The sequence below is a fragment of the Sinohyriopsis cumingii genome, chromosome 1 (assembly GCF_028554795.1).
Source record: "Sinohyriopsis cumingii isolate HCF-2022 chromosome 1, ASM2855479v2, whole genome shotgun sequence".
NCBI lineage: Eukaryota > Metazoa > Mollusca > Bivalvia > Unionida > Unionidae > Sinohyriopsis > Sinohyriopsis cumingii.
In genome coordinates, this window is record NC_142961.1 from 170,987,114 (window position 1) to 171,006,646 (window position 19,533).

Below are 19,533 nucleotides of genomic sequence, written 5' to 3' on the forward strand. Positions count from 1 at the left end.
ACCTGGTTTTTTGTGGTTATACTGTATTTTTATTACTTCCATACTTTTGTACTTTAAAACCTGTCAATATTTAAAGTTAATGCTATATGCTACAATCGTGAATCTTAATTTGTTAGACATTTCATGACCACTCCGGTGGCCACATGGTTAGAGCGTCCACCTCTGATGCGGGAGGTCATGGTTTTGATCCCCGGCCAAGTCATACTAGAGACTTACAAAAATGGTGCTAACAGCTGCCTTGCTTGGTGCTCAGCATTAAGAGGATAGTGTTAGGACTGGTCGGCCTGGTGTCAGGATAATATGACTGGGTGGGACATCATGCTAAATGTCTGCAGCATGATGCCCCAGTGCTAGACATCACTATAAACTGCCACATTGCAGACATTGTAGCGATGTGACTGAAAAATTGTTAAAGCTACGTTAGAAATCCAAATTACATCACACATCACAGACATTTCATGTGCACTATGAAGACCTGATGAACAATCACTCATTGTATCATGAGCTATGGGCCTTTAATGACGACCAAACTGTGACCTCTTTGAGTGTAGTTTTTTTGGGAGGCGGGATAAACAACCTGAAATGCATGTGTAAGCTTGTGACATCACTGGAGGAAAGACTGACTTAAATTCATTGCGGAACTCCTTCAGGTCTGTGGGGCCCCCAGTACCTGAAATTGTCAGTAATTTTGAGGGGTAAGATGGAATCAGATGTTGCTGTAGTTATCTGATGTACAGTTTTGCATACTGCTCTCTCTCTCTCTCTCTCTGTCTCTGCCTCTCTCTCTGTTTCTCTCTCTCTCTCAATCCGCTCATCCCTTTCTCTCTCTCCATCCACTCATCCCTCCCACTCTCTCTCTCTCTCTCAGGAATATGACGGACCTGTACATTGTATTTTCACTTGACTTTTAGGTGATAATGAAATCTAGAGTTTAATATTTTAAATTTTCATGATGTTAAAACTGTGAATTTAAGCCGCGTTCAGTGCCCTACATTAGACTTTCTCTATCACTATGTATTCCCTCTTTTCTACATCATTTCCCAGGAGGGTTAATGTAAAAAAATAAAATTTATTTCTAGCTCTAACTCTCCATTCTTTGTGGCATTTTAAGGGACAGCTCACAACCTACTCTCTCTCTCTCTCCCTCTCTCAGACCGCTTCAGGTGGCCTAAGTGGTTAGAGCGTCTGCCTCGAATGTGGCAGGTCATGGGTTCGAACCCTGACCGAGTCATACCAAAGACTTATGAAAAGGTACTAACAGCTGCCTCGCTTGGTGCTCAGCATTAAGAGGTTGGTGTTAGGACTGGTCAGCCTGGTGTCAGGATAATGTGACTGGGTGGGACATCATGCTATATGTCTGTGTGTAGCAGTGTTGTGAGGTTGTACCTTCTTACAAGGTGTCTGCTTTATTTGGCTATCGTTATCTAGAGGGTGATCACCCTCTGTATTGTTGCCTGGATCGAGTAAATATTAAAATAAAGTGTGGAACTTATAGATGGAATAAACAGAGATTTGAGCAGATATATAGAACAGAATGACACAAGCCCCCGTACATGAAAACCAACGATTTTATCAATTACATAAACAACTGTGATAAAACATTAAATTAGAAAGATACACTTCTCTATGAAATAAATCATTCAGCAAATTTAAAACACAAATATGTTTATATAAATAGCCGATCTGTTTTAAATGATAGAATTGGTTCATCATAGAATCGAGTGAACGATCGAAGTCATTGCCTTGTACAACTTCATAACCTGCTTATTTCCGGTTCACTCCAACTTCTCTGTGTCTGTTCTTCTTGGTTCTTTCACTTTTTCCTTCTCCGACCTCCCTACTGTCTCACCTCTTTTAGGCCCTCAAACTTTATGTGGGTAGGTGGATACTTAAGTACATAGATACTTGGATCAGTAGGTACATGGATATGTCAGTGGAGCTATTTCCACATTCAAAATAAACAGAGAAGCAACCTAAATCATCTGTCAGATATCCTACTGGGAATAGATCATTACTTCCCTCTCATTATGTCAGATGTCGTCCTATCGGAATTCAAACAGATGCCAAAGGCTATCTGGTCAAGCTAAACATTGCAGACCATAAACAAACCTCGTTTCATAAGATTAATGTACTTCCTAACAGCTATTTAATCACTGACTTGCATTAACATCACACGAGACATAACAGTTCCATTCTCGTCTCAATTACGCAAAGGAATGAATGAAATTCATTACATGCTTAACTACGTTATTTTCAGCAAATACACACATTCAAGTCTTTATCATACGTGAAATCATCTTAGATCAGAGAATTCACACGGATTCTCGTAACTCATATCAACTAAAGTAATGCATGAAATTCTTTGATTCCTATAACAATCAAGACGACAAATTCAAACAATTTGTCAAACTTATATAAAGAAGATCATTGTACAAATTCAGATAGATGAACTCAACACAGTTATACTCGTATCAAGAGAATTGATCTACGGATTTAAACAAATAAATTCATGCAAATATAAGCAAACAAATTCAAGTAAATCATTATATTGGTATCAAGGAATTACATGAGATTGACACAAATACCTTGTACTTTCAAGCTTTGTTTGCTTCTACGGCCAGAATTGTGTCCATTGACTTTCCAGACATCTGGTCCCTTTGACAAATGTTTAACGACAGAATTTCTTCCAAATTCAATCTCGGAGTCTCCTACATTTTTTTAATCTTGCAGGAAAAATGCAGACTGACCAAATAATTTTGTGTGGGAACCACGCCCCTTATTTAGCGTAATCAATCAGGATTTAATAATTCTACCGCTTTTATAACTAGGCGGACAAATTGCGGTCATCCTAACTTCTGGATTTTCAAACAATTGATTCTGGTCAATTTCAAATCTGACATTTTTTATACAAAGATCGAAGTTAGCCTCTTACTTCCAGTTTGTCTGACGGTTACATAAACGAAGGCTTAATTAAGAATCACTTCCTCTCCCGACACAGACATCAGAAATCATTGCAGTATGGCGATTTAACAAGCACCTGTCCCCATAAATCTAATTAATTGTTCTCTTGCCCAAGTTAATATGCTCTTCATAGATCGACATAAATTTGCATCCTTACACTGCGACATGATACCCGAGTGCTAGATATCAATATAAACTGCCACACTGCAGACATCGTATTGATATGATTGTTTTATTTTAAACCTACGTTAAAAATACAAATCACACACACACACACACTCTCTCTCTCTCTCTCTCTCTCTCTCTCTCTCTCACACACACACACACACACACAAACAACCTGTACTTTGGGGCCTTTTTCAATGACAGCTGACAACCTACTCTTTCTCTGTCGAAGTTCTTTGGGGCATTTTTCATTGACTGCTCACAACCTACCAGTACTCTGTGGGAGGGGGGCATTTTTCAGTGACCACTCACAACCTTTTTCTTGCGCTCTCTCCTCTCCTCTCCTCTCCTCTCTCTCTCTCTCTCTCTCTGTTCTCTGGGGCATTTTTCAGTGACCACTCACCACCTGCTCTCCGTCTCCTCTCCATATTGTGATTTTAAACAATGTTTGTTTGGTTTTGTTTAATATACATGTAAATATATCAATACAAGTGTATCAAAGAACATCTCACCAACAATGGAAATTTAATACCGATGCATCCGCTTCAGACATCCTTGAGAAGAGAACTGTTTTACAAAGACTTAATTATGAAGAACAATATGTTTTACTTAAAGAATTTGAATTTGATAACTCATTTCTTTTAAATAGCTGCTGCATATAACATTTCCTCATCCAATGTACACAGCAGTTGATATTTTCTTGATGTTGAGATGGCATGGACACACTAGTACTGCTCAGCCACCCACGCCACACTCGTGCTGAGTAGTGAACACAAGCACAAAACAGGGAAACTCCACACTGAACAAAGGTGGAGCAATTTTGAATTGTAATACGGTGGTGTGTGTGTGATCTCCAGCTATGTCACGTGGACTTGAGTCACTGAAACTGCCGATGTTGAACATAGGATGGTGGTGATATCTTAACTCGCACATTTAAAATTAAATATCCCAGTATCCGTTCATCACATCAGTCAGAATGTTCAAATATTGCATAAATCAAAATACTGAATAGTTCAGATGTAAGTGACATTGAGGTTTTGGGTTTACGTTTTTATGAAAGCCATAAAATGTTTTTATAAGTTTTTAATTTAGATCGCTATGAAATCCCAGCATCAACATAACTATGTCTCTTATAGTAAAAGCTACCTCAAATGACACCTCCATATGGACGACACCTGTCCATAGAGGAAACTTTCAGTAACCACCAACACCTGTCCGTAGAGGAAACTTTCAGTAGTCATCAAAAGAACTCCACATTTAACTGCCATTTTCAAAGGACACCCTTCTAATATGAAATATTCGTCGTTATAAATTGAACTTTTTGATGGGAAAATATTATGATTCTCCTAACTGTATTGTTTGCCTGCAACGTAAATTCGGATTTTTATTGTATACATTTCTTAAGGACTCAGTCTTAAAAAAAGTAAATCTTCATTTTTTTATGGTCAAATTGTATTTGATAGCAAGATGAACTGCATAACTGATTGAAGTAGCAGATTTCTTACTGGATCTCGCACTATTTCTACAGTTTACCATTTATGTGCTGCTGTGTTTTGTGATTATTCACATAGAAAATATTAACAGCAACGTAATTATCTTTCCCAGTTCAAGGTAAAATAGCACATTCAGAAAAAATAATTTCCGTGTTGCTGGATTTGAACTCGAGTAATTTTTAATGGGAAGCGGACACATTTACCACTCGGCCACGTAAACATCTAAAGTGTATGTAAATGTGGTTATGCTTGTACATTTATTTAAATTAAATTAAATAGCCATTGTTGATCAAAAACTTAGTAATAAAATAGTTTAACCAAAATCTATTAAAACCTGATAATTGAATGCTGTGTACCTTAAATGTGATCAAAAAACTTCTGGACGAAAATTATTGATCGCTATGGAAGTTTACAGTGTTAGCCATGTACTAAACCTGGTCAGCAAAAGATGACATTGGACCTATCATGCCAAATAACAGGGTAGTACACATTTGTTTTCAACACACGCTGCTGACATCATTGCGCGCGATATTCAATGCATTTTGTACTGGATCACACCTTTCGGTTGACCTCGTCCAAACATGTGCACGTAATTTAACATTGATTTTGCTTTGTGTACTTCTCGGGTCATGTCAATAATGGAATATGGATGTATGAGGATCCAAATAAATTGAATAATTGCCATAGTTGAAAAGTTACTCATAGTTGAATAAGTAATATTAAAAAAGCCAACAACACGACAATCGTTATTGAAATAGCCGGTTCTGAACGCTTACTTGACATGTATTTCACTGTAAGAATAACTTGGAATTTCAGTTCTTGTTATGGACGCGGCATTGAAATTATTTATGGTGATTCACTCCAGTGAATTTATTACAATTATTTTACTTGGAAAATCCATTAATTCACGGCCTAGCATAAAATAAAAAACTGTTTAGTAAAATCACATGCATTAAAAAATACCTGAAGCTTCGCTGGAAAAGTTTTGGTGTCCGTAAAGCTGCCAGCACAGATGTTAGAAAATCTGCAAAAATATTAATTTTACCTTCAACACCACATTATTCAGCGCTTTGCGGAATAATCGTCAGTTGTGGGGTGTGTGTGTGTGTGTGTGTGTGTAGAACATTCAGTAATGACATAGACATACTGATTCGTGTATTGCCATGAATCCTCACTAATCATGAGAACTGACTTCTCCAAGGAGGGTGACATCTGTCGGACAACGATCACACTGATGAGCTTCCGGTGGGCAGGTTGCCAATTCGATCGTCACCTTGGTGTGAATGATTAAATAAATGGATGGCCAGACAGTAACTTGTCCATCCAAGCTGGACCAAAGGAATGAACTTTCTGTATGACATACACATTGAGTTCTTTATAACTTCAACATTTTAATGCCGTTGTCACAGTGGACTACAAAATCATGTTTCAATCACTGGACATTTTAATGCGAAAAACGCCAGTTTTGAAGACATGAATACGCAAATGAGTAGACGGAGCTATGCCCGTTTCTCTGGGGGTCATTTAAATGGAATAAAATTAGAACTGAGTAAGAAAACATAATTTTCCACAAGCATTACGGTGGTGTTGACTACATACATAAGGTTTCAACTCGCAACAATTCTTAACACGGTTATTTTACCTAAGTGTACTCTACAGTTGCTGTAATGAACTTTCCAATATATCCAACTGAATCATACATTAATCAAATGTATATGCCTAGGTAAACGTTCAATTCAGTTCTTGTCATAGGTTATCGTGCATCTTTTGGAGAGACTGTAATGTAAACAAAGCAACGTTGCCATGGGTCACAAATTTCACTTCTTGGCCACCATCAATACCTGGTTACTCTCTGTGTACGGTGGTCAAAACACATAGGCAACCACACCATAATGGTCATATTCTAAAGAATAAACGATTTCCTTTCAACTGATGCTAATAATTCATACATCTAAACCACGTACCGCCCCAAAACGATACAGAAAAAAAGTACTCCATAAAAGAGACGAGGAATCATTCCAACTATAATGGTGATTGGAGAAAGTAGGGGTTTTTGAGCTTTATCAAAATTGATAAAGATGCCAAGAATAGATGCCATACAGTGCATTAGTAATATTTGCCAAAGCAGGTTAACTAAGAAAACATTTCTGTGATGCGAAAATTTAACGTGTTGGTGTATCGACCATGCAAACTTCCGTTATTTGATAGAAGTGCTGAAATAAAAAAAATAGAAGCCATTGTCATATACATATGATTCCATATTTCGGCCTATCATAATAACATCTATCTCTTGTAGATGAAATCCGAGTTTTTCCGATGAACGTCTATTTATTCATTCTGTTAACATTTGGGGCACTTGTGTTTCAATAACGATTTTCCCCTAAGAACGAGAAGAAGGCATGGATAGGAGACTAACTGCGAAATATGGAATCATTGTCCAATCTACTGCTACTTAAGTCAACGTATTCTACAATATCTTTTCACAAAGTTTATCGCCAGCAAGTTGTGTTCGAAACCAAACTTATTTAATACAGAAAAGTATAATATTCCATCTCCATTCAACTACTTTTTTTGACAAATACATGAATTTTGTGATAGCTTCCGTCTGTAAGTTTGAACGAATGTTCATTATAATATCGCCTTCTCAACCGTTGGGTGAAGTTCCGCCAAACTTGATAATTTTACCTGTTTTATTGTTACAATCTGCGATAGAGATGACAGTTTTGTCTACCTTCCTTGGATTTCCATATATTTGTCATAAGGTCAAATGTACTAAATATTCAGTTAAAGTATCAGTTTAAACTATTTTTATTTTAATGAAACTTTTGTACGTGCAGTCATGGAAAGAAAAGACAGATACAACTGGAATAATTTTAATTTACGACCTTAGGGTCAGTTTATGTATGGGTCATAGGACTTGCGCATGTAGGTCTTACAAAAAAAAAAAGCGTGGGAACTTTCCAATAGCGAGCCACCGGAGGAGCTCCAGTTGTCATTTGTAGATAGAACCCGTCATTGTAATCAGCTTTAGTTGATAATCAGGTCGTTTGCTCAAATCAAGCTACACTGTTAGTGATAATTTGCACTAGACTAGTTTACATGCATAAGGATATTAGCTGAGAAGCTGACCTAGATAGATATACACCTATACATCACAACGTGAGTATTTGCCTTTCTCGTGAAGAAAAACACGTACTTAGTGCTTGAATGTATTGTTAGTAAATATTAAGTTTCATTTCCATTTTTTTTTTCTTCTGAAGAGATCATTTATATTCAGTTCACTTACAGTTCAAAGGATGTTGATCCAACCAGTTTAGCGCATTCACAAACCCTGCCTGCTGTTATATTGCCGGTATTGGCAAGTGCCAGAAATGACCACCCTTAACCCCATTATCATAACATGTAAATAATTCCACTCTGCCCCTAAAAGTTAATATTGTGTCGGTTTTTACCCTATAGTATATATTTTAGTATGTTTTGTTTTATAATGTTCCATAGAACATGGTATTATATGGGTCAAGGTCGATATCACATTCAGACCGATACCTCCTAAGAGTATAAATTATGATTGTTGTTACTGGTGTTGTTATTGTCATTGTTGCTGTATACAAAACATTTGATACGTGGCAGTTTCTGGGTCTACATCTGCTTGAAACATGTGCTTTTAAGGCCGCCCCAAAGAGTCGGGTGCTAATTTCAGCAACGAGTCTTTCAAACTCGTATCCATACTATAATTCTATCAATAAAACCAATATATTTGCTTTTTCAGATCCATATACGATAAGCTCTCAAAAGATTATTTGTCTTAAAATGTTACTCTTATTATCAACGAAGCCAGGTCAGCCAAACCCATATATACTCTATTTTATATTCACCCATTTCTAGATTGGTTCCCATTTTTCCATATCATTTGTACCGTAAGTGTTCAAGTATTAGTTGTCATATAGCTCGTTATACGTTTGAACTGGGGAATTATTCACGGGAGTTTTTTGTCAGCTTGATGTAATCCTAAGTTGTGTGGGATTGTGTGTCGAAGAGGTCCAGAACCAACTTTACATTTGATTTATCGCGTTAATTTGAACTAAGCTGCTCCTGAGAAGAGAATTTTTTTTTTTTGTTGGTTTTTTTTATGAATCGCATAGTATGAAGTTAGTCATCATTTTATCAAGTACTATGACTCTATAGTCTTAAACTAAGTAACAGGAAAAGAGTGAAAACCAACAAGTTTTTTTAAAATTCTAAAAATAATTTATTTCCCAAGAATACGAAGTGAATATTTAAAAAGAACTAACAGTATTGTGAATTAAATCCTAGTTAGTCAAAAACGTTATATCACCATTTCCAATGAATAAAGTTCTAATTAAATTCCATCGCTGTTCCTAAAAAGCTCCAACTCCGAATGTGTTGATGTGTCCGCAGTGGCTAGTGACATGGAGACGTGTCAATAGTCATTTGATGACTCACAATAATATAATCCAAGATATCCTTATCTGAATTTACTATAAAATCCAAGTTAATGTTCAAGTACAATAATAGTATACATGAGCAATTTGTCTTCCCAGCTAATAATAATTAGAATAAATAATTCCATCCAAAGGAAATACTGAACACAACAATAAGACTGATTCTGCCCCAGATGTTAAGGCAAGAATGAGTGATTTTTAGATAAACAAGATTATAATGACCTCTACTTGACCTAGTCGCAATTATCATTTTCTGAAAATACTCTGTCTCTAAACGGAACTCTCTAATCTAGAACTTTCTAAGTTGTCAACAAGATAAAATCTGTTACTAAAATTATCATAAAGAATGTGGTAAATATCAGGTAGACCAGGTTATTTTGTTGTGGGAATTCCAAAATCCTAGACTCAGACTAAAATAAATATGTTTACATAATTTATTCTGTTGGGGGAATTCCAAAATCCTAGACTCAGACTAAAATAAATATGTTTACATAATTTATTCTGTTGGGGGAATTCCAAAATCCTAGACTCAGACTAAAATAAATATGTTTACATAATTATTCTGTTGGGGGAATTCCAAAATCCTAGACTCAGACTAAAATAAATATGTTTACATAATAAGAATCTGAATACTTAATCCACAATCATAGGAAACATATTAACCATGTATTCGGTTGTCCATAAAACAAATGTTACTGGTCAGGTACAGCATGAACTTGATTTTTGGCAAGATCAAGTACTTAATAAATTATATTTAATATATAATCAGGGGGGAAAAAACTAACAAACAATGCAAATTAAATATACTTAACACAAGTATAATATAATAACCCGAAAACAAGTCCTTTAGTTTTGTGTTTATATGGACATGTACGTCAAAATGTCGGCTGCCGTGTTGCATTTTCAGGCAAAACAGAAAAATTCAAAAGTTCCGGTTATTATTCAAACCTGTTCGTAACATCCAAGTCAAACATATTGATCATAACTATGTCGCCAACAACAAAGCATTCTGACTAGTCATGAAACTATGAATTCGCAACTTCGAGGTCAATCTTACGGATCATACCTCGAATGTATTACGAGAGCCGCCATTCGGACCACTTCGGCTATTTACGAAACAAGAACTGATCGATATGTCATGAATGATCAAACTGTTCCTTTCTTTGTAACATCTCGCTCAGTCCTTAAGTCAATCCAAAAGCGGGCGTCCTACAGATATTATGAACTTCTGAGAATACATGGCCAATTACAGCGGACCTGTCTCCCACCATTTTTCAGCAGACGTCCCACCCCTCTCAGTTACAATCCATGGATAATAATACTTCCCACTCTGTCTAGTAACAAATTTGTAACATACTTTACATTTGTAATGCCTTGTTTTCTGTCACGGGTATCCGGATTGAGTGTATATGTAAATGAGGGTTAATTATTGTGTCGCAATTCGTGTGCTTAATATGCAGCTATAACGCGCTGAATAGCAAAATTTCATCTCATTCGTCAGCCGAAAATGACGTCTAGTGCCTATTGATAAAATCATTTTCATTCGACCAATGAGAAGGTAGTATTCCTCTGAGCGAGTTAGGGCAAGGTCAGATCCATTGCGCAAATGTTGGAAAACAAGCTGTCATTTTTTAAAGTCGAATCTCTGAGCTAATATCAATGCTAAAGTTATTACGCTAAGCAAATTGTAGCCTGAGATATCATTGTCGATTAATAAATAAATAGCAGGAAAAATTTGAGAAGTGTCTTGCCTTGCGTTATTGAATAGTACATATAATATTTATTGGTGAATAGTAAGCAACTAGACGAGTCCCTGTGGTGCTACTGATACAATAAATTCACTATCTAGAGAAACCCAGGGAGGGTTTCCTGTAATTAACTTCAGACCGTGATCAATAATCCAAGTGACAACACATGTCAGACTTGGTTGTTCGTAATGTTGTACCGTTGTTTACACGGTTTGGCCGCCAAAGACTGCATACTTTGAAACGCTGTGCCATTGCACAAGGAAAATAAACCAGTCCAAAACGTGATGGTCTATAGACAGATTCTTATACAGGCTTTACTGGATGCTGGGAAAATTGTACTGATGCAGACAGAAAAATAGCAGTTTGGACCGTCTATAAAACCACACCATGGAAGCGATTGCTCCGACACTCATGTAGCACCATGGACAAGGCAAAAAGAAATGCAGAAAAGCATTAATTCAACACGGATACGGGACGAAGTAGAGATGAAGTGCAGTCAGAGACATTTATATTTTATGCTAAAGAAAGAAAGCAAAGACGATGCACCAATAATATTGCTAATGCTCCAAGAAACAACTCGATCCCTTTGCCACGCCACCCACAATCAAGAGGATGCAATAATCCATGTGAGCTGAATACCATCCAGTTTCGTCTATTACATGGAGCAAACCGACGACTACTACTATATTGATAACAGTTACTTGTATCTCAAAGTGAAAGTTCTCCAAAATTTCAGTACGAATCCAGCCAAAGATGCTAGGGTGGCTCCTGTCTACATGTGCATGAATTCCTTGTTCAGTGAGGTGGATTTGTACCTGAACAACATGGTCACTTACCTTTACCAAGGCTACGTGAAGAATTTATTTACTTATGTAAGTAAGTACAAGAACACACTTCTGTGCTTTTGTGCTGTGGAAAGCCGGAACGCTATGCAAGCTTAATGACACAGCTGATTGGTGATGCTGACACACATTACAATCATGGATTTAACAACTGATAAAAGAAAATCAAACGTTGTCGGAGTTTGGAATTGATGGATCGTTTGTGCTTGGACATTATCTGTTGAAAAGGATGTTCGTTTTAGACCGAATTGAATAGTACATATAATATTTATTCGTAAATAGTAAGCAACTAGACGAGTCCCCGTGGTGCTACTGATACAATAAATTCACTATCTAGAGAAACCCAGGGAGGGTTTCCTGTAATTAACTTCAGACAGTGATCAATAATCCAAGTGACAACACATGTCAGACTTGGTTGTTCGTAATGTTGTACCGTTGTTTACACCGTTTGGCCGCCAAAGACTGCATACTTTGAAACGCAGTGCCATTGCACATGGAAAATAAACCAATCCAAAATATGATGGTTGATAGATAGATTGTTATACAGGCTTTACTGGATGCTGGGAAATTGTACTGATGCAGAGACAAATATAGCAGTTAGGACCATCTATAAAACCGCACCACGGTGGAAGCGATTGCTCCGACACTCATGTAGCACCATGGACATGGCAACAAGAAATAAAGAAAAGCATTAACTCAACACGAATACGGGGCGAAGAAGAGATGAAGTGCAGTCAGAGACATTTATATTTTATGCTAAAGAAAGAAAGCAAAGACGATGCAACAACACTCTTGCTAATGCTCCAAGATACAACTCGATCCCTATGCCACACCACCCACAATGAAGAGGATGCAATAATGCCAGTGAGCTGAATACCATCCAGTTTCGTCTATTACAAGGAGCAATCCGACGACTACTACTACATCAATAACAGTTACTTGTATCTCAAAGTGAAAGTCCTCTAAAATGTCAGTACGAATCCAGCCAAAGATGCTAGGGTGGCTCCTGTCTACAAGCGCATGCATTCCTTGTTCAGTGAGATGGACTTGTACCTGAACAACATGGTCACTTACCTTTACCAAGGCTACGTAAAGAATTTATTTACTTATGTAAGAAAGGACAAGAACACACTTCTGTGCTTTTGTGCTGTGGAAAGCCGGAACGCTATGCAAGCTCAATGACACAGTTGATTGGTGATGCTGACACACATCACAATCATGGATTTAACAGCTGATAAAAGAAAATCAAACGTTGTCGGAGTTTGGAATTGATGGATCGTTTGTGCTTGGACATTATCTGTTGAAAAGGATGTTCGTTTTAGACCGAATTGAAATAGCACCATCTTCCATTTGATGTCAAGGATAACGTTATATCGTGTTATATAAACCACATTTCACTATATAATCACGTCCTTAGTGTTTTCTGTCCCCATCATTAAACAGAGTACATTTGCTTTATGTCAACTGTTTATTTATGAAACTTTAATTCACGTAGTTAAAACATAGAAAGCGTGCATAGCACTAATGTATGCTTGCACACTGTTCTTTTTAAAAGCAAAATAAAGTAAGACATGCTAATCAACAGCATGCGACGCCATACATTTCCATGCAAGATCTGCAATCAGTTTTATGCATATATTCTTGTACACAAACGCATTCGAGACTACTGGCACATCAGCACATTATCTACTATAATTTTATTCGGAACATCACTGTAGTTCTTTCAGAATACTCTGTACTTTTGGACGTGTGATAGAACCTTTAATACTATTTCGAATTTAAATCACAATACTAAATTTTCAATTGGTATTCTTGGGAAATTAATCATTTCTTGAATTTACAAAACTTGTTGGTTTTCTCTCTTTTCTGTTGCTTTGTTTAAGACCATATATTCGTAATATTCGTAACAACATACACCTGTACACATAAAAGGAACCTTTACAAATTTATTTTTATACAACAGTGGTCTGTGCATATTAACAATCACTGTCTCGATTTATAATTATATCAAAAACTGAATTATACACATGAACAGCTCCATCATCCCACTCAAACACAATTCATTAAAGTTTCCAAATTTATTCTGCTTTCTCCTCATTATTAGGAATTATTCAGCTTGCATCTAACTAACTCTATTTCTACCCATAAAGAGCTTAACCAAATTTAGAGAAATATGTCATAGCCTGAAAAGTTGAAAATATATTAGATGATCTATTTTATGAGCTAAACACTCGGACTAGACAACGATCACCGTGAATACGAAGTGATAAAATCGATTATCTTTGTTGGAATATTGAAGAGTTTAAGCCGTTCAAGGGTGGAACTTACATAGATTTCCCTGGTTGGTAGAGAATAAAAGCATGCATACACGTTAAAAGTACTGACACCAGTTGCTTCCATTGTGGAATCGAGTCCACTCTAAACACTCTGTTTGGCTAAGCTTCCATTTGGCTACCGAAGTACAATGCATAGCGATTTTGAAGTGTATTGGTTACAACTAAAGAAGTACCGTTGACACACCTTTCCGGATTTAACCGAAAAGAAGTAACAGATTGCATATTCCAAAGTTAGATAGAAAAATTCTTCAAAGCATATGTCAGCTAGATTTTGCATGTACCTGAAAGCATTTCACAAACAGTGAACACATATTTTTGTACAGAGTTACTGATTGTATTCAGTTGTTTTGCAAGTGGTTAAGTATAGTCGCAAAAACTGTGTACAACGAACGGAGAACATAAATGCAAAGAAGAGGACAAAAAAGCATTTTGATTCAGCAAACACTTGATAGATCAGCCAAATTTTTATATTAAAAAAAAAAGAAATAAGGGCCGAGATCATGACCACGTAACCGTATTGTATAGTAGTGTACCTCATAACCATTACAATTTAAATTTAAAATATCCTAAAGTCACCCACTCCTAATTTATAACTGCCAGGTTATGGCAAACGCATATTTATCGAGGTTCTTGTTAGGAATTATCCAATAAATGATGTAAATATATTACAAACATTTTTAAAACATGCGTACTTGATTCCTATGAAAATGCATTTGCCTTACGAGTTCCTACGATTTATGTGATTGATTTGATGAAAGAACACTACGTACCATTTATAAATTATATTCAAAATTCAAGTAATTAAGATAATGACATCAATACGTATAAGATGTGATGAATCAAACTAAATACATTACGAGACTTTCACTACCATTCTGTAAAGACGTACACCTCGATAGCATGCGATATCATTGAAGAATTTGTGCACATAATTAGTTTCAGGACATTAAATGGACAATACACTTTTACGGCATAAGCGAATATCAAAAGGGACAGCATCAATAACAAACTCAAGTAAACAATAAAGTTGTTGGATTATTATTCTAAAAATATGAATTAAACGGTAGATCATTAAAAGAGTTTGTTGGTTTCAAAGAGAAACTCTGTTCACTGAAAACCAATGTTAAAGGGTCGAAAAGCCTATAAAGCAATGCGCTATTAAACAAAATGTGAGATTCGACAATGAATCCTTTTTCAGCCGTAAGGATAACTACCAACAAAAAACATTACTCAGGTCATACAATCATGCTACGAATACGATTTAAATGAGTCAAGTGGTGCCATCTTGTGCTATGATAAACACTATTTAGCTGACAGTGGGAATACGTTACCTTAGTGTTGTTTAGATGACCGTGTGAATACGTCACCTTATTGTTATTTATAACCAAGCGTGCGAATCTTTGGTTCTAACGGATTAGCCGCACACAGCTTGCTCTTACAAAAATGTCATTTTAAAACAAATGTCTTTAAAATCAATAAATAAAACATGGCAAATACTAGATTTACCTGTTGTGAATATGTGTTGAACTGGCAGTGGCGTACTAAGGGAAATGCGATGGGGTGGGCGGTCCGCCCCGGGTGACAGCCAGAAGGGGTGGGCGTGTCGTCGGGAGAGTTGAAATACCAGTACATATTTTCAAACCAAATTAAGAAGCCGCCGAAGTAAAAGTCATTTCCAATTTTCATATGACAGCATTGTACAGTTTACAAATCTACTTGCAAACATAATATATTTTTGTTTGTTTACATTTTAAAATTATTTGTGGGGGTGCCAAAGGAAGGATGCGCCCCACGTACCAAATACTTCAGGTACGCCCCTGTGGACTGGTATGTGTAAAATCACAAAAGCAAGAGACGAAACTGAAAATGTCAAATTATCATCAGTGCTAAAGGTATTTTCAGGTTTGAAAATGACCGAAAGTGACGAAGAGCTTTGTCAAAATATTAATAGAAACGTTTACTTTTGTAACAAGATAACTGGGTTGGAATTCTGATTTATAACAGAACCCTTTTGATGGTATTACAAATACAGTGTTTAATGACGAATGAATTGAATGAGAAAAGAAATATGAATAATACGTGCGTGTAGAAGATCTAAATATTGGACAAATTAACATAATCCGCACGAACCTAATAAGGCAACAAATGAAAATACAAATAAGTGACCTTACACAGTACAAGGACAAGCTGAATGATTCACTAATTTCATACGACGAAAAAAATTATGAGTTTTACTTAAATAGTAAAAATTAATTCACTAAAATAGTGAAAAATGAGGTATTTTACTCAAATAGTAAAATGATGAAAACAAAGGGACATATATACAAAATATCTGTACATTCCAAAAGCACTGGGTATTACAAACACCAAAATTAGCCCACGGCTAAAAGATTACAGGTATGGAGTTACACACTCCGTCACCAGCACACTTGGCAACCAGTCACACTGGTCAATCAAACAGTCAGTATTGCAGGTAGTCACCGATCACCATTCAATTCTGTGGTCAATCAAGCAATCAGCGCCCACCAATCGGTCAGCAACGTCCGATCACCTACTACTCGACCAGCAACATTGTTCACTCAGCTCTACGGCTCCTATGGTTCAGCTTTACAGCTGCTATGGTCAGCTTCTCAACTTCTACGGTTATCTCTACAGCTGGTACCATGTCGACTCCGATCAGCTGAAAATACATATAACACCGTGTACTATGCAAGACACGGGTATATACGATAAAACGTAATGACGTTATATATGGTAAGCTATACAGATTACATTATCGGCACAATAATTATAAAACAATAAACAGGTTCAGAAGTGAACCTACCCGTGCCAGATAAGAATCCTACGGTACTAAACGTTTCTTAAAAATGAAACTTTATATTGCTAATAAAATCTCTTGCTAAGTCACAAACAAGAATAGAAAATATTTGCATTATACTACATAAGCCGAAGCTACATAGAAAATATACAAAAATAAACGTGGTAGTACAATAGTTATAACTTATACACAAGAAATTAATAAATAACTCACATACCTCTACAGCTGAAGATGTGCAAGTCCTTAAGTAGACCGCTCACTGACAAGACGTTCCGTAATGTGAAGATTTTAGTCTTACGGTGAGGAATTTATACACAGACGATGCAGCCATACATCGTCTGTGCGCTGGAAGTATTCGGTTTTTCCCATCGAAAGCACTTCGCACGTGCTGTATAGGATGAACCGAACTCACTGTTTAGAAATATTGTACAATATACATAAAGTACCCTCGGGTATCCTTTTACACAAAAAACAAAACCCGAGTACATGTATTTAATAGATAAAGGGATTTATACAATTCTGTGACAACTTTAAAGTTATGAAAGAGTACGACGGTCTATCACCATTTCGATATGAGGAAATAAGGCACATCAACAAAAATAAGAAATGGAAGGAAGTCAAGTAATTAGTAATGAACCTGCTGTAGTTTGTGTAGTTCCAGATTCTGAAGGAGATTCATGTCAAGGTATGTGTACAGTTTGTGTAGTTTCAGATCCTGAAAGAGACTCGCGCCAAGGTATATATACAGTTTGTGTAGTTCCCGATCCTGAAGGAGATTCACGTCAAGGTATGTATACAGTTTGTGTAGTTCCAGATCCTGAAGGAGATTCACGTCAAGGTATGTATACAGTTTGTGTAGTTCCAGATCCTGAAGGAGATTCACGTCAATGTATGTATACAGTTTGTGTAGTCCCAGATCGTGAAGGAGATTCACGTCAAGGTTTTTATACAGTTTGTGTAGTTCCAGATCCTGAAGGAGACTCGCGTCAAGGTATGTATACAGTTTGTGTAGTTCCAGATCGTGAAGGAGATTCACGTCAAGGTTTGTATACAGTTAGTGATATTCCAGATCATGAAGTACAGTGCATTAATCATACATGTATTTAAATAAAGAAGAAAATTTGGATTGAATTCGTGATAAACTGAAAGTTGAATGAATTTTACAAAAGAAATAGAATGTCTGAGCTCGTTAATTTTGCAAATGATAATAACATTTTTACTCAACCCAAAGGAAAAGGCAAGTCAAATCAAAGGACTACGTATCATCTAATCCTGAAACATAATTACAAACCCATGCATGGCCTATCGCGTTTCGTTCTTCAAACGTGGCTATTAAATGTTTGGTGATGGATTACAACAGGCGTTGAGAATGAATTAGAAGATAACAAACTACAAGCAGAGAACTAATTCCATCCAAACTTTGTTCAGAAAGCAGTTGAGTCTTTCAAACCACCTGAAACAGTAAGAAACCAACTTTATGAAAGACGTCAAAAAAGGATCTTGTCGTAAACCAGAGAATACGTACAAGAAATTATATTATTCTCAGAATGTAAATAGTTTTTACATGAAAATTATTTTCCCTTTCGCTATCAAATTAGCCACAATGATTGAATATATTCAAACGGTTCAGCAATCATTTAAAACAAATGTAAAGTAAGATTTGTGTCATATTGCTTACGATATCGGGTTAGGTACGGTTATCTATTTTTATTTTGTTTTACGTGACACTGCTGATGTTATATTTCACACTGCAAAACTATAGGGAGGCTTCTTTTTTACCTTTAGTTTTTTCAGGTTATACAATTCCTAGATCTCAAAACGAATCTTTCAGAGAAACTAAATTTCGTGAAGGAGATGAAACTAATTGTGTTAACGTTTTACAGCATCTGGAAATGCCCATTACTAAAGATACGTGGGGAAAGACGGCCGATGGAAGAAACGTCCAGAGGTATGATCTTTTCCATCTGTTTCTGCTAAAAGATTTATTTCTTAAAATGTCACCAATCCATCGTATGACTTCTGATACAATTTGCTTTTGCAGAAAGTGCTACCAATATACTTGCTAAATTTGACAATAATATATAAATAATCTAAAATGAGTTTCGTTTAATGATGAGATTATAACTTATATCTATTATGTCACACATTGCCGATGCTAAGTATATTTAACAAAACAACCATGATAATATGCAAAAGAAATGTTTCCAATGTTTATTCTCCTTTCAGAACTTAATATTGTCTATTCTGGCAAAATTCATTTACCCTATTTTAAAAACTGCCTAATTTAGTGTACTCTTTGACTAGTTCAAGTTCATTTCTCGAGGACGTGGAAACAGTCATTTCAATCGGCTATCTGCTACACGCAGCGTGTCTTTTTTAAAACCCTAATATCGTATATAAAGAAATTGCAGTCATAGCACATGAAAGTAGCAAAGATGTATTACAACATACTCTCCATTCAGCCTTTAGCAAATTGATACGACTGCGCTCTACATCTATGCAGCATTTTAGGAAGCACTTAGTTACGATAGAGCGTTACCATTGTCTTATCCAAGGGAAGTAATATACAATTCTATCATAGGTAACTGGAGCGCCCTCTTTTTCATGATAAGACAATTCAAAATGTGATATTCATCTTGCGCAACGTGGAAGCGCATACTATAGTAGCTGCACCTGCCTCTGACTATCTTTCAAAATATGATGCTGC

General features: G+C 36.3%; 1 protein-coding gene across 1 annotated transcript in view; it reads left to right on the forward strand.

Annotated features, from left to right (window-relative positions):
* The first annotated feature begins 7,632 nt into the window (after positions 1-7,632).
* Positions 7,633-19,533, forward strand: part of LOC149808381 (galactose mutarotase-like) — a 32,941-nt gene continuing 21,040 nt past the window's right edge. The window contains exons 1-2 of the mRNA XM_089976465.1: positions 7,633-7,778; positions 18,710-18,774. Of these exons, the coding sequence (XP_089832591.1) occupies positions 18,719-18,774 (56 nt within the window). The 5' untranslated portion in view covers positions 7,633-7,778; positions 18,710-18,718. The remainder of the gene's footprint in view (positions 7,779-18,709; positions 18,775-19,533) is intronic.